Source organism: Tamandua tetradactyla, chromosome 3 (genome assembly GCF_023851605.1).
Source record: "Tamandua tetradactyla isolate mTamTet1 chromosome 3, mTamTet1.pri, whole genome shotgun sequence".
NCBI lineage: Eukaryota > Metazoa > Chordata > Mammalia > Pilosa > Myrmecophagidae > Tamandua > Tamandua tetradactyla.
The window spans coordinates 197,259,140-197,282,648 of record NC_135329.1 but is presented as its reverse complement, the minus strand read 5'-3'; the positions used below and the strand labels follow the sequence as shown (position 1 = coordinate 197,282,648).

General features: G+C 42.5%; 1 protein-coding gene across 2 annotated transcripts in view; it reads left to right on the top strand.

Annotated features, from left to right (window-relative positions):
- Positions 1-7,351: 7,351 nt before the first annotated feature.
- Positions 7,352-23,509, top strand: part of EPHA4 (EPH receptor A4) — a 149,242-nt gene continuing 133,084 nt past the window's right edge. For both annotated transcript variants that reach the window (XM_077155257.1, XM_077155258.1), the window contains exons 1-3: positions 7,352-7,529; positions 10,570-10,637; positions 14,679-15,342. In XM_077155257.1, the coding sequence (XP_077011372.1) occupies positions 7,439-7,529; positions 10,570-10,637; positions 14,679-15,342 (823 nt within the window). In that variant the 5' untranslated portion in view covers positions 7,352-7,438. The remainder of the gene's footprint in view (positions 7,530-10,569; positions 10,638-14,678; positions 15,343-23,509) is intronic.

The window sequence follows — 23,509 nt, the reverse complement described above, 5'->3', positions numbered from 1 at the left end:
TGGGAGCCATCCCTCCTTAAAGCACAGCCTGGGTGCCTTATTCTTTGCATCAACAAGCCTGGGAGTGCTTGACTTCCCAGGGTGCTTTGACATTGCATGGGAGCTAGGCTGCCGATGTGGGAGCTTAGTATACATGTTTGCATTTTTGCATGTTTGAGAAAAGTCTGTGCACCAAAATCCTCCCACCAGTAGACCCCCACCACTGGCTTTTGAAGAATCACTTGTTTGCCTCTTTTCCATTTAAATTTTGTGCTGGGCCTTGGGAGGCCTTGGCACACAAAGCTTCCATCTAAGGCTGTCAGTTGACTGACAGTAAAAAGGTTGCAGGGAGCTGGACGGCTGTGTGTAGGTGGACATGGAAAAAAAACCACAGAGATCTGAGCAGATTAAATCAGAATACAGCAAGAGGAGGGTCTAAATCACAGGCCTTTCCAAATTTAGAGCTAACCCACAGTGATTGTTAATCTTGTGAAGTACTCAGGCTGGCTAATCTTATTTTTTAATCTAAGTCAGGCTTTTTAAGCAAATCCCCAAGTTTATAAATAGATGGCTATCCTAGGTTTAGATACTAAAAAAAGAAAAAGAAAGAGTAATACATATTATAAAGTGATGCAAGAAATGTCTTGCTAAAAAAGCTGTAAGTTGGAAGACCTAAAGCATCATCAGTTTCCTCATTACCTGTGCAGTTCACTGCAATTTCTGTATCTCAAACAGTTCGCCACGTACTTAACCCTGGTGGATTGCTATGCAGTGTGGACACACGAGGCATTTATCAAAGTACTTTAAATTGTAACAATCCAAGTGAAAACTATAAAAGTTTCAGATGAGAACATAATGAGACACATAGAGGAAATGGGGCCCAGCTTTACTGAGCTTGCAGTAAACTGACCATTTAATGGAACAGACTTGATTAATTTCCTGCCGATGTTCAATTACCCCAAATAGGTGTTTAATGTAATATAAATAGGCAGCGATGGGACCTTACTCTTAAAAGTTAATGTATGTTGGAATCTCTCGCATACTCAACTGTGCATGTTTTCATTAAAATTTGTTTGAATTCCAAGCTGCCTGAGATAAAGATGATCTGAAAGTGATTAGATATATACGATACTGCACGTTAAGCTTAAATGTCAAAGGGAAACATCAACTCTTGGGAGAAAATCCAGTACTATTTATACAGTACAGATATTCTATACAGAGAGAGATTTATCCCAAAATAGGACAATGTGGCCTCAAATCCAGCTAGAGATGGTTCTTAAAGGGCTACTTTCTTACCATTCTCTGCGCTTTAATACCTAATTTTAAGCTCCTTTCATTGCCCAACAAAAAGAGAACCTGGAGTGTGTACATATACAAAGTTAGACAAAAAAGAAAAAATAAATGGTTGGATTGATAAACTTTAAATGTCAGTTTGAGTCAAATGATCTGTTACTGAGTTTCTTTTACCTCCACTTCTAATAAGTCATTGCTTGCCTGATTTTAAGCCAGTTTACTTGTGCAGATATAATTAAGGTTTAAGAAAAAGATATTCCACATCTAACTTAAGTGTAAGATAGCTCCTTAATACATGCCACAGTTATAGGACATATGTTTGCCCATAGAATCCTGAGTTAGCACTTATTTTACCTGAATTCTTCATTGATTTTAAACAATACATATCCAGTAGTCTGAAAATAGTATCAGTTTAACCAAACCTTGTTTATGCATCTCATTTTTGTATTTCTTTATATAGGGAGCTTGCTTATGTTCAATTGATTTTAATAAGATTTCATTAATTTATAGTGGAGCTCAAGAAGTATATGATTCAGTAAAAAGTCTACACTACATTTTTTTGAGTTTTGACTGGGTTTCTTCTTTAGTACTTTTGAACAAATGGCCAAAAGTCAGAATCCTTTGCATTGGAAAAATCTTTTATTTATTAGCTGATACAATTATCAGGTTAAAGTAATACAACATTTCAAAAGTTACATTTCCTCTATAAGTGTACTTAAAAAATCCTATTATCTAAATAAGCATTTAAAAATTATGCTGCATAAAGAAATACATTAGCTGCTATTTTAAACATCTCTAGAATATTCAGAGACATTCTCAAAACGCAAAATAAATGTTTGGAATATAAGCGCTCTGTCAATGCTTTAGACTATGATGGGAGAAGCAAAAGTTAAGTTTCCAAATATATTCTCATTATATGGTAAAGCATATTATGTTCGTTGTCATATTTTTTTCTTACAGCATTTCATTGCAATTACATTGTTTTTCAGAAAGAAGAAAATATAGGCTGTTGCACTTTCATAAATTGGTGCTCTGATCAGATAACTATTTCTCTCTGAAACATGGTTAAAAAGGAAAAAAAAATTGTACCACATTTTTGTTATTCATCCGTATATTATCATTGGTTTTCCACCATAAAACTATGTATTTCCAAAAGCTGTTTTAATAATCATAATTCAGACTAGTTATACATTAAAATATTTAATAGCTGTGACTTACAGCTTTGTATTTGCATCTTGAGTGAGAATGATTGAGCACATTGTATGCAAGGGTCAACACTGTCTTGCAGGTGTTATATTTGAAGGGTTCCAAGAAAGAAAACATTTTACTTTGGAGCCTGGCTTAATGTTTCACTCAGGTTTCTAATGCGGCCAAAAACATAGATACAAATTACCTTCTCAGAGTTCTCTTTAAGAAGGGCTCCTTGTCTCCCCTAGTTCCAGGGACTTCGAAATTTTGCATGACCGAAATGCAAAATTGCCCTGTGCCATTTCTCTCCATCACCCTCTCAGTTCCAGGAGAATGAAAGGTCCCTGAGGGCTGCTACTTGGCTCCCACATCCCTGTGTGGTTGACGTCTGCAAGGCTGGATGAATGGGCAGCCAGGGCTGAGAAGGAACAGAGGGCGTGTTAAACTTCTGGCATTTGGCACGTCGTAGGTACCTAAGACATGTTATAGACTTGAACTATTATATTCAGGGACAGTGCCAAACAAAGTTTCAGAAAAGTCTTGGTCCCTTGAAAATGCCAACCTTCCTGTGCTGCGCTTCTCCACTCAGCCACTCCAAGGGCCTCTTGCTTTGCTCTCTCACGCTCCTGCACCTTAAGAAATGAACTCTTTGACTATCTTTCCCACTCACGTGTGAATGGCAAATAAGATCCTGCTATTATTTGCACAAGAAACCCTCCCAGCCTTGACACCACAGGATGAATTCCCCCAGAGATCTTCCTGGGGGCTTCAGGAAGTTCACCTAAGGTTTCAAGCTACTGAGTTTAAGGTGGTAGCTGATGGTTGATTTTTTTTTCTTCTGACAACGGTGAATTTTCCATTAGGCTGAGCTTTGGTTATTTATTATCACCAATATCCTGAGCTGGTTGTGGGATTCCTCACACTTTGTTTCACTTAATTATTTTAAAAACTATTATATTTGAACTCTGGTTCAAATCCATAGGTTCAAATACAATCGAATCATCTAGAAATACAAGAGTTGGATGTAAGCCACCATAATTAACAAATGAAGAAGAGTTTAGAATGTATTTCCTGTCCTTACTCCAGGAGTTGGGGAAATGAAGTTTTCTTCTCTATTACCTTTACAAGAAGTAAAACACAGTGCCCATGAAAGGGAAGATTGGAGCTGAATAAATGATTTCCTATTCAATAGTACCAATAGTTATTAATGTAATATTATTACTCTAATGTAATAATAGCCACTTACTATGTGCCAGATACTTTACTGAATGCTCTATAAAATTCAGGCAAGTTTTAGAAGAATGATGTCATGTAACTATCTACATTTTACAGATGAGGAAACAGTATCTCAGAGTGGTTAAGTAACTTACTCAAAAACACAAGGCTAGAAAAAGGCCCAGCTGGAATGTTAATCCAACAATGCCTGACTGCCAACTCTGTTTCTTGCAATGACAGGGCACTGTCTATTAGAGTGCACCAATGTACTGATAAAAAGACTAACATCTAGGGAAACTAGCTAACCTAATTTCTAGCAGAATTAGCTAGAAAATACAACATTGTGAGCAGAAAAAGGCAAAATGGCTTCATCTTTTCATGCTCATTCTCTTTCTAGTCGTCTACAGTCTCTTGATCCTTGCTTGTCTGTCCACAGGTCAAAGGCCTTTTTTACATTACCTTGGCAAAACCGGCTCTCCACTTAGAGCTGGAAAACCCTGGAATGCTTGATGTTATTTCAAAATGTCTTTTAGATTTGAATTACCTTTGAGATTCAACCTCAATTCAACTTAGCATTTAAAATGTACTCTAACCTCAGATCTTTGTGGTAGGCACTGTACACAAAAGAAAATATATCCAAGTTTTAAAATTATTTAATAACTGATTTTTATTGTTTACAAGTAAATAAATTCGGATTTGTCTCTTAAAAAGATTTGAAATGCTGCAAATTCTTACAAAAGTGGGGGAGAGGGACTGGTTTTACTCAAAAGGACAAGCAAATTTATTTTTAAAGTAGATGATTTCAGGAACTTTTAAGAAGTATGATGTTCTATTGCATGCTTATGACTCGACTGGGCAATTAATTTGTTGTAAACACTTTCAAACTTTGAAATCTCCCAGGTGTTTTCAGATAAAGTGGGGATTCTGCTGTGATGGATAGGAGAATAAGGCTATCACTGTTCTTTTTATTTTTGTCCTATTTTTTAGAAGGAATCATGTCTATTGGTTAGAACATTTTTCCTCTAATCATGGTAGAACTGAATTTTCTGCAGCTCATTTGTGATCTGCAACCCAGAAATGCTTTAAAGAGAAAGTTATAGTTCAGTTTTTCTGAGTTAGCATTTCCTGTCTTTCAGTTCTCCAGATTATTGGGCTGCTAAGGGGGCTAAACATGAAAAACAGAAGGAAAAAAGGGGAAGTGACTTAATGTAGCCTAGCAAATGTAGCCTTGCTTTCAGGCAGCTGTGGCTGGAAAGACTTTGTTTAATATTCAGTGTGCATATCCCAGGGAAGAAAATGGTGAATGTTTTAGAAATTTTGCCTTTTTTAAAGATTCGAGTCATTTCAACCACACAGACTTGCAAAACTCAAGCTCCCGCAGAGAAGCAACCGACAACTATTGTTTAAAAAGGTTTTTAGAAGAATTCTTATTGTTCTTCTCTCTTTTGAGTCTGTGTGCCCAATGACAAGGACCAATATTCCTTCTCCTTGACTATGAATTTCAGAAAACGGATGAAAGAGAAATGCATTCTTTAAAGGAACTTAGTGAAGATATTCAAAATAATTTATACACACAGGAGCGCGTGCATCCCTCTGGGCGATTTTTTCCTTCTCTTTTCTTGTGTAAAATCAGTAGGTACAATAACTGAAATTCACTTCCTCAGACGGTGACATTTCAGCAGACTTTCACTGAGACTCCAGAACACCCGGCGCCGCGCGCAATCTGTCCCTATCGGCCAGCAGATTACAGAGCCATCGCCCAGCTCCTCGCCCAGCGCGTTAAAGTAAAAGTTGCCCATCTCATTAGCTTGGATCTGAGTTTGCACGAAAAACGAGTGCAGCTCTCGTGCTTTGTGGGAAACACGATCTGTTGCGGCGGCCAATGACCGAAACTGTGCACCTGGGCAGAGGTCTCGCAGTCTTATGTCCCCTCCACCACCCCGCCCTCCGTCCCTCCCGCTTTATTTAGGATTCCTCTTCTGGGGTAAGCCGCTACTCCAGCAATCCCTGGGATGTTAACTATTACTTCTGAGTGTCTCCTTGAAACGATTTTCTATTCTCTCTTTTGTAATCCAGCTGGCTAGAAGAGCGACAGGACTCTCGGGTCCTCTCCAACGCCTCCCGCCACCTTATCGCAGGTGTGGCCTGCTTGCGCCGTACAAGGGCTGACGTTAAAAACATACCCCATTTACACAATGCCTGTGTGCAGAGCCGGTGGGTTGCAGTCTTTGTCCGCTCCTCTGCTCGCCTGGCCCTCCGTCGGGGCCGCGCACTCCCGCCTCTGGCCCGCAGGTGGCGCGCTTGGCTCACGATGAGCTCAACCCGGGCTGCCGCGGTGCTTCCACCTCCCCGCGGTCGCCGTCCCGCTGGGACCCAGGCTCGCGAGGAAACTCCGGCTGTGCCCCGAAGGGAGTCGGAGGAGGCGCGGCCCGGGAGAGGGGAAGGAAGTCCTATCCGCTCCCCTTCCAACGCCCCGAGAAAGGCACCAAGTCGCAGCGGGAGCGGGTCCTTCGGCGGCGGGCTGCGCTGCCGTCGCCGGGCGGCGCTCAGGTGGCTGCGACCACGGCTGGGGCATCGGGGTACAGACCGCTGCCCGGTGGTGTCTGCGCCCGCCGGAGGCCGACAGTGACACTCGCCGCACCGTATCAGAGGCAGAACGCGGATCCCAGCAAGTCCTGCCTCCATCGCCGTCTCCCGCGCTCCCGGGGCGGTCGGGACGCGCACAGGGAAACTGTCCCCACGCGGAGCGACCTCGACTGCTTCGGGTTCTTTCCGAGTCCTCCTGTGCGTTGTCTGGGCGGTCGCGGGTCCCCGCACACACACTCAAACCCTGCACTTCCTCCCCCAGCGTCCTGGAATTGCTAGGCCGGGTTCCGGGGCTCCCCTGAGAAAACACAGTTGGTTCCCTGCAGCCCAGGGCGCCCCAGGGCGTCTTGCCGCGGCGGGGAGCTGGGTCTGGGTGCCAGGACGCCACCCACGGCGTGGGCGGAGGGAACGCGGCCCACAGAGGCCTCCCGGGTGACAGCAAGTCCTTGGTTCGGTCTCCCGAGACGGTGACGGACCCCTGCTGCACTGGACGTGAGGGACAGACTAAGTTCCGGCTCTGGGAAGAAACTAGTAATCAATTCGCAGAATTCCTCCAAAAGAGCATTTCAGATGGCATGGCGCCATAAAGACGCAAACGAGGCAAGCTAAGGAGGGTGGCGGAGGATGTGCTCATGCAGCCCCAGCCCGCGCGCGCGGGACGCGAACGCGTCGACCCTCAGAAGGGAGCAAGAGAAAAAGGGGCAGGTCAAATGTATACTTCTTTAGTTGTAATAAAAGAGCCTGTTCCTCGATCTCATACAGTCCAAGCGCGGGGTGGAGGGGAGGAAGATTGCCAACCTTTCCTCAGTCTACCCCCACCATTCATCAGTTCAGAGTCTTTCCAAGCTCCCTCTGCCGCCCTGGGGTGACTTCCGAGGACCCGGCCTGCTCCCTTCGCCGGAGCGAGGAGCGGGCCGAGCTTGCCCCCTCGAACCCAGGGAGACCTCGCGCCCCGCGGCGCCCGGAGGGGGCGGGGCCTGGAGAGGGGAGGGCTCTGCGGGGCGGGGCCGGGGCCGTCCTGTCTGCGCTACCATTGGCCGCGGGCCCCGGACTGGCTGGCGCACGTCACCCGCCAGGCTGGCCCCCTTGGCAATGTCTTCAGTCTGCTGCTCTCCTAACTTAAGCATTTATTCCACTGGGATAGAAGCGGTAGGAGCAACGCTGGCACTGGCGAACCATGGCTGGGATTTTCTATTTCGTCCTCTTTTCGTTCCTCTTTCGGATTTGCGACGCTGTCACCGGCTCCCGGGTGTACCCCGCGAATGAAGGTAAGAGCGGGGCGGCTTTGCTGGGGTCGGAGACAGAAGGGAGGATCCGTGAGCGAATGGTCCCCGGGAGCGCGGAGCTGGCCGGACTGGGGGGAGCCCGGCTTACGCGGGGCGCCCCGACTCTAGAGAAAAGGGGTTCGGAGCGAGGGGATTCGCGAAGGGGGGAGGTGGAAAGTGGAGGGGCAGCCTGACCCTGAGCGGTGACCCTTGTTTGCCGCGGGGCTGCCCAAGTTTGTAACGAAAGGCCAAAGTTTATCAGCGTCGGCCGGCGAGGCCCGCTCGAGTCTCCCAAGGGGATGCACCGCGAGCGAGCCGAGGACTGGATTAAAAAAAAATTCTGCAGACCAAATGCTCTCTCCCTCCTCCACTTCCCACTCTCTCCCCCCAGCCCGGGAGAGAGGGAAACGTAAGCCTGAAACGCGGCGGGGCTTTGGGGCTCCCGGGTCCTTGAGAAAACCTTCTGAGCTCTGGTTTTTGCAAAGTTTCTGAAGCCCTGCGCTTCCCGGAACCTGACTGCGGAGTTGCCGCGGCGCAGCGGTCTTGGCGCCGCTCGCCGGGTGTCAGTGACCTGATTTCTAGCACCCGGCGTCAGGCACCTTTCCCCCCACCGGGCCCCGCACCGCAGGGGTACTATTGCGGGCCTGAGGGACCCCGGTCTCCCTAGTTCGCCCGGGAGATCTGGGGAACCCGGCAGCAAGGTGAACGCAGTCGACTTGACGCATTTTGTCCCCGGAACCGCGCGCTGGGCGAGTTTGAAGCGAAGGTGCGGGACCGACGGTTCCCTCCTTGGAGCCCGGTGTCCTGCGCGTGGGTTCCGAGGCCAGACTCGCTGCGAAGACCGTGTGTGCGTGCGTGGCTGTGTCGGGATGGAGGTGATCATAGGGCTTCTGAAACGACGCGCGTGTGTGTGTGCTTGCGTGTCTGTTCGGTCTCTCGCGCGCAATAGCCTGTGTGTGGGTACGCGGGTACCCGCGTGGACGCGGACGCTTATGTGCCTGTACGCGGTGCCCGGAGTGTGGGCGCGCGTCCTGGAGTGTGCTCACGGTCCGGCCTACCTGCCTCCAGCCCTGTATCTGTCTCGCCGACCCTCCTCGCCCCCCATCCAGACACCCACCCATCCTTGCGTCCGTCCATCCAAACAGCGAAACATCTGTCCATCCATCCCTCCCCTCTTCCGAAGGAGGGAGCCAAAAACCAACTTAGTCTTGGCCGGCCAGCGGGTACCCAGAGCTGGGCTGGCGGAGCTCCGAGATGTTCACACACCTGCCCGCAGACGCCGCTGGGGAGGAAGGGGGTGCTCCCGCACTCTCTCCCCTTTTCCGACGTGGCTCGTGGTGCGGTCTCAGCAGCCGCCGCGTCTCGATCCCCAGGGTCATTCCCCTGAGCTGTATCGTGGACCCTGCGGTCACCCGCTTACTCCGCACACTTGTGAGGACGTCCCCTGAGACCTCTGTTGCCCCAGACGTAAAAGCTGTTTTGTTTTGTTTTTTTAATTTTCATACCCCTTTGTTGTTTTTTTTTTGGAAGCAAAACTTAGGGCCTCTAGACAAAAGGGCGCGATGGAGCCTTAGGCTGATGTAGGGAAAGCAGGGTGTGTGTGCCTGCTCCCCTCTCCTACCCCTCCTCCCTTCTAAAAATTAATTCATTTTGTTGCTTTTTATTCCCATCACGTTTCCTTTTCTCCCTTTACCCTCCCTTTCTACTCCCTCCCTTTTTTGTAAATTGGGTCTTATTGTTCCCTTTGTGTCCCTAATCCACCTTACATAAATCCAAATGGATGTGGCGGGCTTTTCTCTAGGGACCCAGAAGGAGAATGAGGAGGGGGCGCAACTCCGGCCGGGAGCGACCCAGGGGAAGGCTCTACATTTTAAAATAATTAACAGATCCTAGGAATTCAGGGTCCCCAAAAAAGCAGGAGAACGAGACTGATTTTAACTCCAAGGACTTCGGGAGACATGAGAGGGGAAGCTGGGCAGAATTCGGGGGCCTGGGGGTGAGGTTGGGAGAGGCGGGGTCCACAAGAGGAAGGATGAAGCCCGCCCATTCCCACCCCTCCCCCAAGCCTGAAGACCCAGCCTCGCCGATCAAATTAATAACCCAGTGGTTCCTTTGAGTTGGGCCTTTCGACCCCCAGGCCTGCAGGATCGTGGTGGGAAAGGGGACGTGGAGAGGTTGGGAATTCTTTGCATCCCTTTCAATGTAGTCAGAGCCTAGGACTGTTCCGGCCAGAGCCATACAGCCGCTCTGCAGGACCCCTTCCACCTTCTCCAGGTTTGACATATACACCCCTTAGGTGTAGCAGCACCAGCAGACTAAATCCTTTAGGCAGCACTTCTTACCTAAAATTCAGACCAGTGACTTCGTCAGGAGCTGAGGACCAGCCCCCCCCACCCCCACCCCATTGTCCTCAGAAAGACCTGGGAAAGAGAGAATACATTAGTGCATTTGCATTCTAATTCCCAAAGTCTGAGATTCCCCTTTTTGAAACTTTGATATTTAAAAAAGCAGCAGCTGCCATATCCAGGACCCTAATTTTTGTTGGTAGAGAGGGGGAAAGAGGTAGGGGAGAGAGCCTTTTCCTGACCCCCAGGGGCTCTGCTAGAATTCACTTGTGGCTTTGTAACCATGATGATGAGTTGTATGGTCATCTGAAACTTGCAAAAACAAATAATTCTAGCAGATACCGGACAGAGATGAATGCAAATTTTGCTCGGGAGTATAGCTGCCCTACATAGATATATTTATTTTTTGAATTGCATTTGAGATTCTCTATTCAGCCTTTTTAGAAAATGAATCGACTGAGTCCTGGGATGGAATTTTAAATGCTAAGCAAGTTAAATAAATAAAAACCTACAGATTTAAAGAGGGGAGAAGATCAAGTGAGTAATGATTATTTACATAAGTGAGACCAAGTTTAGGTTTTGATCAGAGTTGGATATATGCACCCTTGGCAACATATGGAAACGCTCAGGCAAATGGTTTTTGTACTATTGGCTTTTTGTGATTGGAAATTAATCTATTTTTCTTTGTGTTTTTGCAGTTACCTTATTGGATTCCAGATCCGTTCAGGGAGAACTTGGGTGGATAGCCAGCCCTTTGGAAGGAGGGGTAAGTTCTGAGTGGCTCTCTGATGCCAAGGTAAAAAGGAGTGATTAGCAACTTTCTGAAGAGTCCTAATGGTTGGATTCTTGTTGATTGTGGTGAGGGGGTCAGATTTCCACAGTGGCCTATAAAGTGAATTAGGCTTTGTTGGAGAAATCCTATACTCCCTTTGGATAGCTCTGTCATGGAAGAACTGGAAACTGAAAAGGGCAGAAAGGGGTTTCAAAATTAGGAGATTGGTGGGGGCATAGACTCAGATGCCTATTTAAAACTAACATACCAACAAGAAACACGATCTGAGGACCAAATTAGAATTTCTGTCTAGTACTGTGATGGCCATGAAGTCCTGAAAGGGTTAATTTTAGAGCAATTGTTTTGTTTCCAGATGCGGAAAATGAATACATAAAGATACCAGAGAGCAAACATTTATAATTGTACCAGGCACAGTTTTAGTTCTGCTCCTAAGCAGCAGGGTAGCACATTACCTTGCTGTCACAACCCTAAATCAGCTGTCGTTCTCTTTTGCACACTGAGAAAAAACCATGTGAACTTGTGCCAGGGGCACGATATATAAAGAAAAAGTCCCAACCTTGTGCATTATTTGTGTTAAAGGCAAAAGTTATAGTACTTTGATTCTTGGATCTTTAGGGGAGTTAGGGAGGCTGGTTGCTAAAGGAAGAGAGCTCACCATTGTTAACTGCTTCTTGCATTCCTTGCGCTTGCTATCACTGCCTCCCTCCACTGAAGATTGAGAGAATACAGCTAGGCCAATGGCTGCATTCTCCCCCCTCCCCACCCCTCCTCCACCCCCTTAGTAACAGGTTAGAATGGATCAGCTTTGGAAAGCATCAGGGCAACACATAACCCTGGCTTCTGCCAAATTGAAATAACTCTCAAATCCTTTAAAAATTAAGCAAATGGTTCTGCCTTAGCATGCTCATAGTCTGTGAATGAGGCAATTGATTAAAAACAATGGAGATGAAAGACTGGGAATTTTCACCAGGTGAAAATTGTCATGCCTGTACCCAGTATAGTGGAACACGTATATCCATTGAATGAACAATGAAGGATTCAAAAAATAAAGATAAATGGTAACTGTCATAGAAAACGTGTTGTAAACATAAGACAGGGCAAGAAAATAGTCATGAAAATGGGAGAGACTTTTAGGCTGTCTTTTTCCAAAGCATGTCTTTTAATCCATTCTGAAATAAAATGGAAACTGCCCTTCTTTCCTGTTTTTCTGCCTGAACTTGACTGCAGTTGGTTTAGTCTGGGCTGAAAAATTCTAGTCTGCCCTCAAAACCATTTTTTTAGGGCAGGGTGGAGGGGAGTAGTGATTGGCAGGCCTCTGGCAGTGTAGACAGGCTGTATTCACCACTGATTGCAGGCAATTGCCCTCATCCTTTGAATGTGAAGAAAGGTACAGCTTTATCTTGGTGAGAGTCAGACTCATTGTTAATCCTATACCCTGGAAAGGTCACTGATTCAGGCAAGGCTTTCCCATGCTACACCAGGAGTGTATGGCTTTGTAGGTTAAAATGTATTAGAACTGCAGGCAGAATTAAAAAAGGAAGTTATCCGTGTTTGTATTAATAAATTGAATGAGCCTTAGTTTTCTTACCGCTGCTCTCAAATTTGAAGACAGTCTACCTGCAGTATTACTTTGGCCCTGACTTGTTTCACTAAGTATACATGTAGCCTATTTAAAAGTGAGGAGTGTCACATTTAGAGTACAGACTATGGTCTGTCTTGTTTCTGGAACGCTTTTATTGCAATTTAATATGTTGCAGACATTTTTTTTTTTCCTCCAGAACTGCTGAAAGAGCACCTGGTCATTTTTTCTAGGCACAAAACTTTTGGTTGTCTTGAAGTCTATTAAAACTAATATGATGCATAATTGATTGTATACAACCCAGAACTTGTAACAGGCTCAATGTATAGGCAGTTTTTTTTTTAAAAGTATTTTAAATATTATTGTGAAGGGTTAGAAATTGAAATTTACTTGCGTGTAATAGAATTAGTCATTTCAAAATGCATAGTAGCTGTTGAGAAATTATGTGCCAGATGATAAAGTTTAATTAATCTCTAAATTTTGCAATTTTCAGGCTTAGAGTGAAGGGCATGAATTTAGTATCTATCAAATGGGGATGAGTTGGCTTCTGATGGCTTCATTGTAGTTAAAACAAAAACAACCCTTTCTTGGCAGTGTTCTTTTAAAGGAGAGTATATTGAGTTGCTGACACTGTGATTGTAAAATAGAAAACTAAAGAGAGATTTGTCATCGTTCTGGTGAATTGATCAATGTGGTTAGGCAATTAACTTCAGTCTGGAAAATTCACGTTAGTCCTGAATTATCCTACTTGAACTCTATGGAGCTATCCCCTTGTGTTTTCATTTACGTTGATAAATGTGTTTTTCCATGTTCTCTTTGTTCTGAGATGGGGAACATGCCGAGAAGGGTTTTGGGGGGGAGAAAGGGAAGATCTGTATTTGGATTTACATGAATTTCCCCAAATAAGTAAATTGCTGATGATTTATTGCTCACTGAATAAAAAGAAACTTAATCACCACGAGACACATATCTCCCAGTTCCAACTTTCACAATGGTAGCAGATGAAAAGGATACAGAATTTTATATATTATGTCCTTCACGTAGTAATATTTCCATTCTTTAATAGTTTTCCAGTGCACAAAAGGAAAATCCGTTAAGAGATACATTTTGATTCAACATACTTATGGATTGAATGGATCTTTAAGTGGAGCTATTACAGAATGTGACTTTTTAAAAAGTTTTTTTCTAATAATTATATTCATATGTTCGATACTTAAGCTGATTTATACCAGATCTATATAAGTGTATTAGTGGACATGTTAATAAAGATTTGGGGACTGCCTACTAGCCTGATGGGAGCCCCAACATAGTTTTGAAAAGCTATATTGAGAGCAAACCTCCTATTCTAGTCTCAGTGAATTCTGCTGCCTTCAGGTTGTCCCATCTTTCAATCCTTTGCCTTAAGAAGTAAATTCTAATGGGGGTCAGGGAAGGAAGAGGACTTATTGCTTAAGGGACAGAATTTCTATTTGGAGTGATGGAAAAGTTTTGTATTTAATGGGTGGTGGTAATGGTAACATAACATTGTCAAAGTAATTAAATTGAATACTTAAAAATAGCTGAAGTGGTAACTTTTACATATTAACACAATAAAATTCATTTTACAAAAGCAGATTGCAGAGGAAATGCTACCATTCTTGTTTAATTTTCTTGGACTTTGATTCATCGATACCACTTAGGATTTTGTTTTCAATGTCCACAGAATATTTAGAAGGAATGTGTGTATTCTTCTTTTCTTCTGTGTTTCAAAATTAAGAAACTTGCAAACTTTAGAATAAATGCTCTTGGAAAGGTTCTGCAATTATGGATGACAGTGCATTTGAGAACTCCAACCTTAAAATGTTCTGTTTTCCCAGGATTAACCAAAACCAGAATGGTGGGATTTCCTTTTCCTTTTTAAAGAGTAGTGCCAAAAAAATCGACTGGCATTTTTTTTAGGTACTGAGGAGCAAATTTCTGACAGGAGCACGACTAATTAACTGATAATTGTCTTCTTTTGGCAAGCTCTAGTCTTCCTGCCCTTAATTTGCAGGTCTCTGCTCAGTTGTTGAAACAATATACATTCTAGTTTTTTATTTATGAGTAAATTTGAACTATTGCCACTTCAAATTGTAACTGTTGTATTAGGTGAATTTGGGGTTGTTAGATCAGCACAAGGAACTGCTGGGTACTCACTGTTAAGAAATTCACTCGAGTCACTCTTTTTTTAGGCAAAAGCATAAAACAATTAAAAAAATACACATGCCAAAAAAAACCCACTTTCCAAATAAAATAGTCTTCTGCTGTAAGTTGCTTTATTAGTGAGGTTTATTGTTTAGCTGTTTTCTTTGCTATAGAAACAGAAATAATCAGTGACCTTTGGCAATAAAAGAGGATTGACAAATCGCCATATAATGAAATTTCATAATTGATGCATTTCCTTTGGATCTTTGCAGTGGGAGGAAGTAAGTATTATGGATGAAAAAAATACACCTATCCGAACCTATCAAGTGTGCAACGTGATGGAACCCAGCCAGAATAACTGGCTACGAACTGATTGGATCACCCGCGAAGGGGCCCAGAGGGTGTACATTGAGATTAAGTTCACTTTGAGGGACTGCAATAGTCTCCCAGGCGTCATGGGAACTTGCAAGGAGACCTTTAACCTGTACTACTATGAATCGGACAACGACAAGGAGCGTTTCATCAGAGAGAGCCAGTTTGCCAAGATTGACACCATTGCAGCCGATGAGAGCTTCACTCAAGTGGACATCGGCGACAGAATCATGAAGCTGAACACCGAGATCCGGGATGTAGGGCCGTTGAGCAAAAAAGGGTTTTACCTGGCTTTTCAGGATGTGGGAGCCTGCATTGCCCTGGTTTCGGTCCGCGTGTTCTACAAGAAGTGTCCACTGACAGTTCGCAATCTGGCCCAGTTTCCAGACACCATCACGGGGGCTGATACGTCTTCCCTGGTGGAAGTTCGAGGCTCCTGTGTCAACAATTCAGAAGAGAAGGATGTGCCAAAAATGTACTGCGGGGCAGATGGGGAATGGCTGGTACCCATTGGCAACTGCCTGTGCAATGCTGGGCATGAAGAGAGGAATGGAGAATGCCAAGGTAAGAAGCGCCATATTGTACTTTTCATTAGGGCTTAGTGCACGTAATTAAATCAGAGATGAGACTAAATGGAGTAAAGCCAGTAATTAGCAGTCCCTGTGGGATGTGGTGGGACAGAGGGGTCTAATGAGTAAGTGCTATAGCTCCAGGTGGTAAGGCTAAGACATTTCTAATACTGACAAAATAAATGATGCTGTGTAATCAGCAGAAGGCCAAACACGTTTGCTAACAGGCACTTAGATCTGAACTGGCTTGATGTGCCCTCTGAAATGCAAATGAACAAGCCAAAGAAAGGGGCTTGATGGATCCTCACTTAACGAGGGCGGACACATTTTTTGAGCCATAGTTTTCCTGTTTAAAGGCTTGGTAAAATGACAAAGATGGCAAATTTCTCTGATCTCATCTATGTGTGTGTGTGAGTAACTCAAATGTGAAATTTGAGTGATTCCATTTCCTTCCTGTGGGTTGAGATGCAGCTGTAGGAAGAAAGTTTCTCTTTTCCCTGCCTTGGGTCTGGGTAGATGTGCAATGGCCCAACAGAGTGGAGGACAATGTTTCAAGTACATTCTGTTCCACTGAGCACCCTTTGATAGGGTCTCTAAATGAATCTTGATGAAAGACCTTTTTATTTCCCTTAGTTGTTGACATAGAGCTAGTAAGAGTCCTCTTATTTGATCTGTGGTCAGAGGCAGTAGTGAATTGCAATCCATCTGGTTGCTTGAATCGCTGAAGAAGTCTAGGTGTTTTTAATTATGTTAATTACTATTTATCATATTATCAACATAATTTTTTTCACTCACCTATAGTTCAGTGTGTGTAATTCATTCTTACCTATTTCCCCTTTCTGTCAGAATACACCAGGGCTTTGTATAATATTTTTATTTACAGCAATTTTGTGTCTACATAAGGGGTGTCCTGTATAGGCTTTAAAAAAATCAGTTATCCAAAGTTTTTGTTTTGCTCGGTATTTATTTTTTTTTATCGTTGTTGATTGTCGGTCACTGCCAACCTTACTCTTGTTTCTCTAACACAATGGTAGTGTAACGCTGGTCCTATATATGAAGCAGATCAGATTAATCTTTTCTCAAGGTGGTTGTTGAGCTGGAGGCTGGGGTTACCACATGGTTCTTCTGATTTGGTGATTAAAGAGCCTGAGATAACTGACCGCCGAACAATTAGGCTGGCATTTCAACCATCTTAATGACAGGGTGGGATTAACTATGGGACAATCCATTTTGAGTGATGGAAATCAACAGTTTTAACCCACGGAAAATCACATTTTTGTTAATTAAGTGTTACGAAGTTGTGGGTTTCTCCTTTCATAGTTCATGTTTTTCTAAACTGCCATTCCTGATTTGCTATAGTTATTTCTAGGAATAGCTAACAATGAAAGTCGTTTAATACCATCATAACTAAACAGAATAAAGGCTGGCCACCTTTGCTGCTGAGCTGGCATAAAACAAATAAACTAGTAAATCAAAAAGAATTGAAATTTAAAGTTTTTTACAAATATTAATTCCTTGGCTTTTTATTAGTTTGCTTTTGACTTGGCAATTTTGAAATACACTGTACTGAATTGAAACCCCGAATATATTCTGGTATTAATTTTAGAGAATAAGTAAGGTGTACATTGTTATTGGCAACTAAATGACAATGATGACGGCAGGAGCAGTGAAACGAAAGGTGCAATGACACTCCATTACATTTTAAAGTAAATTCTGCTTTTTTCGATTTTTGTGAGACACGACTTGCACATCTTTCACGTCATTTTTTTACATCACGATTTTTATATATATATTTAAAAAAAACAACATTGGCTTCCATTTCCTTCTAAAATGAACACTCTTCTAGCATTAGTACTCCTCTGTGTATCTAATGTCATTGATTTTCAGTTGTCACAGAGTCCCGTAACTCATACGTTGCGACATTGTGCAACTCCTTGACATTTTTACAACCCAAATTAGAAGGAAAAGAGAAAAAAATGGCTGGGGAAGGTAAATGCAAAGCTCATCGAACATTTTAGTGGTTGGCTTTCTGGAAATCTTGAATCCATTTCATCATGTGGTTGAGGCAGAGGGAATTACTCAATGTTTTAGGTCCAGTTCATGACTAAGCAAACTGTTCACACAAGGCCAGATATTTAATGGAAGGGGAAGGTTGATAGAGCCATTTTCATGAATCCTCGGTGATTTTAGACAGGTTACCCAGGTGTTTTTTGCTACTTAAAAAATTATACTTTGAGGTGCACGGGTAGTTAGTTCAGTGGTTAGAATGCCCGCCTTTCTTGCAACAGACCCGGGTTCGATTCCTGGACTATGCACCCCTCCAAAAAAAGAATATTTTAAAGAAAACATTTCTTGCACAAAGCCTCCCACTTTGTTTCCAATACTGCCAAGTGAGAATCTCCAAATTTAGTGAAGAAGGAAAAACATGAATGACAGAATTCTTTAAGTTCCCAACTTTTTATGAGACTTTTAAAAGATGATTCAAGACTCTAAAAATGTTAGGAGTAATAAAAGTGGCTTCCCCCATCCTTGAAATCATTACTAGGATATCAAGAAGCTTCCAGGTATAGCAGAAAGAACATAGAGACAAGGAAATGTGTCTCAGTTTGGTCACTTAGGTGTATGACCATCAATTTATTTCTTAAGCCTTCTGAGCCTTGGTTTGTTCATCTATAAAATGGGAAGATAGTAATGATACTTAGCTTGCAGATTTGCTGTGAGGACTCAGTAATGTAAGATTAGCGGAAAGTACTCTGTAGATCATGAAGCCAGGGTTAGTGCTCTGCTCTTTTCAAGGTCATAGCTGTTGACTTTTTAAGGGCATTGAGTTGAAATCGTAAAAACGAAATCATGTCCTTGTTGGTCAGTCGCTGAAGTCAAGGCTAGAGAAAGGAGTATTACCCTTGTCCTATCAGAGACATTTTCACATTGTCCATTTTAATATCAAAAATATTTGGAGACTGGATTCTTTTTTCTCCCCTGTAGGAAAGAGAACTTTCTTTTGAGTGAGAGAAAAGTGAATTGGGGGTGGGACCAGAAAGAGGAGCACATAAAGAGAGCTTAAGAAGGGAGAACGAGCTTCTGGCAGCAGGTTCCACCCCAATTGTCTTTTTTCAATGGGTCCACTGTGGCAGGTCAATAAAAGAACAGGTGAAAGGTCACCTACTTCCTCATCCATCTTCCTTGGGGTCTGGGAGGTCAGAAGGAAGATTGATTAAGATCTTAAATGTTTGACAAAGGAGTCTTTGGCAAAAATGGTCGGGGTGGGTGGGGAACTGGGGTGTGCTGTTGTTTGGATGTAACCCTGGTCGTCTTCTGGAGTTGTCATGGGACCTTGAGGACAGAGCTACACTTCCTCTTGCAATTCGTACCTCCAAGCAGTACACGCTAATGGAGACGAAGGATGAAGCGCTGCCTCGAGTGTCAAGGTGTCAGGGTGATGGCGGGCTTGCCCCCCGAAGCAGCTGCAAGTTCATTCCAGCTTGTGCTCTTGAATAACATTTTCAGAAATGATTGCCTTCAGCCCCAGCAGGTCAACAAAGAACGTGAGCCACTTATCTCTCCTCTCTAAGGGAATGTATGACTCGAGTTAGCAACAGTTTGAACTTGCCTCCTGATTGGTACAAAGAATAATATATAACTTTCACTGAGCCCTTGGCAGACGGTTGGAAAAAGGAAACAAACTAAATCCACCTCAGACATCCACTCCCCCATGATATTTTATAGGGCTGCTTTCATTGCCTGTACATAAATATTAAGCAGAAGGAAGAGATTCTTCCTTTATTAACTTATTTTCACTTAATTAAAAAAGCTGAAAATTGAAAGAAGAGCCACAGATTTACATTTGCTCTGTGAAATATTAATAAGTAATGTGTTCAGAGTATATAAAAATATAAACCAATGAAACAAAATATTCTTAGAGAATATTTTGGCCATAAAAAATAAGGCCATAAAAAGTAATCACAACTGTGACAACACTAAGCTATGTAGAAATCAAACTTTGCTTTTTTATTAGACAATTTTCACTATAAATTATTTTGAGGCATATTTATCATTACCTGTAATACCCTCATAGTGGAAAAAGATGTCATTAAAAGATCTTAAGAAAGGACAAGCTAGAAGTGCTTTTATGGCTGTAAAATAGAAATAATACGAGTTTGTGCTCTTAAAAGAGGGAACAGAGCAGTGTCAAAAAAAATGAATGCTTTGTTTTTCTAATATATATAGAAGGATCTTAGGAGAAAGAAATAATGGAAAGGAAGCATTTAAAATATAGTTCAGAGAGATGCTGTTTCATATCCTTTCCACTTTTGAAAATTTTCTTCTACCTTTGAATCATGTCTTTAAGAAGCAATTGCTTGAATCACATGACTGCTTTTATCTCTGGCTTTGAAGAGTGGCTGTGATCATTGAAAGACACAATTCTTTGTATAGAAGAGCAGGGTTTAATTACTGCCCTTCTTCTGTTAGACTTTTTAAAATTTTTTCTTTCTTCATGTTACCAGGTTTCTTTTGTGAGTATGGTCATTCCATGGTCTCTATTTTGGGTTCACCAAAGCATCACATAGGCATTATCCCAGTTAGATATTTTTGAATATGATATTTAAGACTTGACAACTTATTTTAGTCTGATTGAGCTTTCTTGTAAATTTCAAAAATGAATTAAGACTTGGGCTTTTTGGAAAAAGACTGAGTAAATGGCTTTTCTCTTACTATACAAAGCAGAGGTAGTTGTGATGGAAGCTTGACTTTCACGTCATTGAAGGTCACTACTTCACTTTATTTTCTTTACATTTAACATTACTGAAGAGCATTCTGCTTGAGAAAAATCTCAAATGTAGGATTGTTTAAATTAAAAGTGTAAGCCCCCTACCCCCCGCCCCCCAAAACACATACACACACGCACATTCAGTTTTTAAACTTCTACCTCAACTTTTTATGTATATATTCAGGTATTGTAGGTACCCAAAGGGGATATGTATTTTATATACATATATTTAAAAAGTAACAGAAATTGGATCATCCTCTTAATTGACATCTTGTTTTTTTTTGACACTTTTCTTTCTATCATGGACATCTTTCCATATTAGAGAATATCTTTTCTGCATTCTTCTTAAATGATGATTAAAATTCTACAGGATGAATATACTGTAATTTATCTAGCCTTTCCTTTATGAGTAGGTATTTTGGATTTTTTTTTTCCAGGTAATATTTTTAAACAAACTCTTCAATTTATTAACCATATATGCACATTATTGTTAAAAAGATGAAATGATAGACTTGCTTTGTAACTTTTCTGGTTTTACCTTGAAAAAATAGATGTTGCAGAACTTCCTTATCATGCGAATAGAGTGAAGGAGTACAGTCAGGTATAATCAACTGGGACACTAGCGATGAGTATGGAACATAGTGGGGGCTCATTAAATGTTTATTGCATGAATGAATAAATAAATGCATAAGGAATTGTGGCCTGTGTTATATTAAACATTTATTTGGCAGAGTTAGGTTTCATGGAATCAGCAGGATATGTCAAAAATTTTTAATGTGACTAAGGTATTAATGAGGCCCATGTTTTATGAGTCTTATTTCAGTTGGGTTTATTTTCATCATGTTTATGAATCATCGCTACAACTGAAAGTTCAAACATGAGGTTAACACAGTTAGTGCAAAATAGCCAAGACCTGCCTTCGGAGTTTGAAACTTGGCTTAGTTGCCAGGTGTGCTGCTTAGCCAGGTGTGTGATCATGGACACAGCCTCACCTCCCTGCCTTCGGGTGTGCATTAGCAATTAGGTGGTAGTGGAATGATGCACACATATAAGCATGTATGCATAGAATAGAGGACTTAGCACAGCCTAGAGTACTTAGTCAGTGCTAAGAGTTATTGTTATTTTTAATATTGTTGAGTTAGGTAGGAAAATGGTGATGATATGGGCTATTTGATCAACATCAACATAGCCCAACAATGAAAACAGTTCATTCAGGTGCCAGAGAAGAGGTGTTTCTCTTGGGGGGGGGGGGGGACAATGGTGACACAGAGAGGGAAGGATGAGGGAATGGCATGAAATAGCTGGCCATGCTTACACTGATCTGATACTCTTGTTACCTAAGTCAGTGAACTAATACAGTGGTTCTCAAAGTGTGGTTCAACTGGGAACCCCAAGACCATTCCAGGGCATCTTGAAGTTCAAAACTGTTTTCTTCATAATATTGAGACTGTTGGGACGGAGTCCTTAAGGAATCCATGCGGGATAGGGAGTCAAAGCATAACAGATTTACTGAAGGGAGAAAGCAGGTGGGAGCTAGAGAATGGAAAGAATATGGCTCTCAGAAAGAGCCGCCTTTAAAAAAAAAAAAACGTGCGGGGAGGGGAGGGTGCCCGCTTTGTGGCATTCTGTCCCTTGATTGGATGGGGGCTTGTTGCTTTATGATCTGATTGGTTGCTGGGGTTCTGTCGCCCTGCTCGCTTTTGCTGTGCTGCTGCGTGTATCGGCAAGGGTTATCAAGCAGGAAAAGGCCTTGACCGCATGCATATGGCTGTTAATCTTATAGGCAAATCTGGTCCTGCTTCATTCACTTTCTGGTGGGTGTGGTGCTGGCATGCCTGGTGATCGTTCATCTTACTGCCACGTCTGGCTCTGCCAAAAGAAGCTGAGGGGCCCCTGGGTTAAAAAAACGTCCTTTTATATGTAAAGTTCTTTTTCTGAGATCTGGCAGAGATGTTCTTTGCCTTCCCTCTTAATTCTTTCATCCCTCTTAATTCTTTCATGAGTGTACAGTGGAGTTTTCCAGAGGCTACCTGAAGTGTGATACTGCAACAGAATGAATGCTAAAGCAAAAATGGGAATCTGGTTGTCCTCTATTAAACGAGATGTTCGAGATTTGCAAAAAACATGTAAAAGCCACTCCGCTTCCTAATTTTTCTTTGAAAATGTATTTTTTTCGTTAAAACATAATTTGTGTTAACATGTAACGGATATATTGTTGTTACATGAATCAGTACATAATTGTTTAAAAATCTCTCAGCTTCGATTTCTAGTATGCTGTGTAAGTGTTGTAAAATTGTTGTACAATTGTTGTAAAGTGACCTGAGAAATGATCACAAATCAAAAGCACTTTTCACACAACTATAGTTTGGATGCTCAGTGCAATTTATTTGCTTGCTGACTCACACGCCTGCTGCTGATATAACCAATGTGCAGTGGTTAGGCCAAGGGCATACAGTATATTTAAAGGCGGAGGGTACCAGAATTTCTAAAGTCCATCAGCCTAAGAGCTGACACAAGGCAGGCAGTTATGTTAACAAGAGGTCTGGAAGCCCATCTGATGTGGGGTCAGTGGAGGGTCCGAAGCCATCAGGCGGAGGTGCTGGGTGCAGTGCAGCGGGAGTTAGGAAGACCGTGTGTCTGTCTGCTCGAACTTAAAGCTAACCTGAGTGGCATCTGAACTGGGTTTTTATGCCTCAGAGGTCTGATCGGTAATGCCCTTATCAAGAAAGGGTCACTGTAAGGCATCAAGCAAGTCCATTTCATCCTTGCACAAAAAGCATTGTAATCAGTTGTTACAAAAGTCAAAAGTATGCTTTTCTCAATTTGTTTGCATTCTAATTGTGGTCAACACGTGAACAATGTTTTGGGGATTCAAGATCATTAATAGTATTTCAATACATAGCTGTATGGTAATACTCATGGATATAACTCCCACTTAAGAAAAAAAAAAGCTCTTTGCCATCTTCAAATAGTTTTTTGGATTGTAAAAGGGTATTGAGACCAAAAAGTTTGAGACTGACCGCGCTAGTCTGTGAGCTTTTAGTTTCCTTGGCAGGGCGCATGTATGGATTTCTGCCTTGCTGCAGGTGATCTCAATACTTTAAAAATTACAGTGCAAGAAGGAAGCACTGGAAATGGTCTCAGAATCTGGAAGATTCAGGTAGTTTAGAGGAATGAAGTTTTATTTATTCAACCCTTTAGATGTTTCTATAAAATTAGACAGCAATTTATAGCTCGTGGCTTTTTAAAAACTGTTTAGCTGTGTCTAATAACATGGCTCAGTGCTCTCTTTAGTTTTATTGTGTTTGTGAGCAGGGATGATTAAAGGTGGCCTCAGCTGTCCCCTGGACCTGAGAGACTGTAGCTTTTTTCACTTAGGGCATAAAATGTTTCT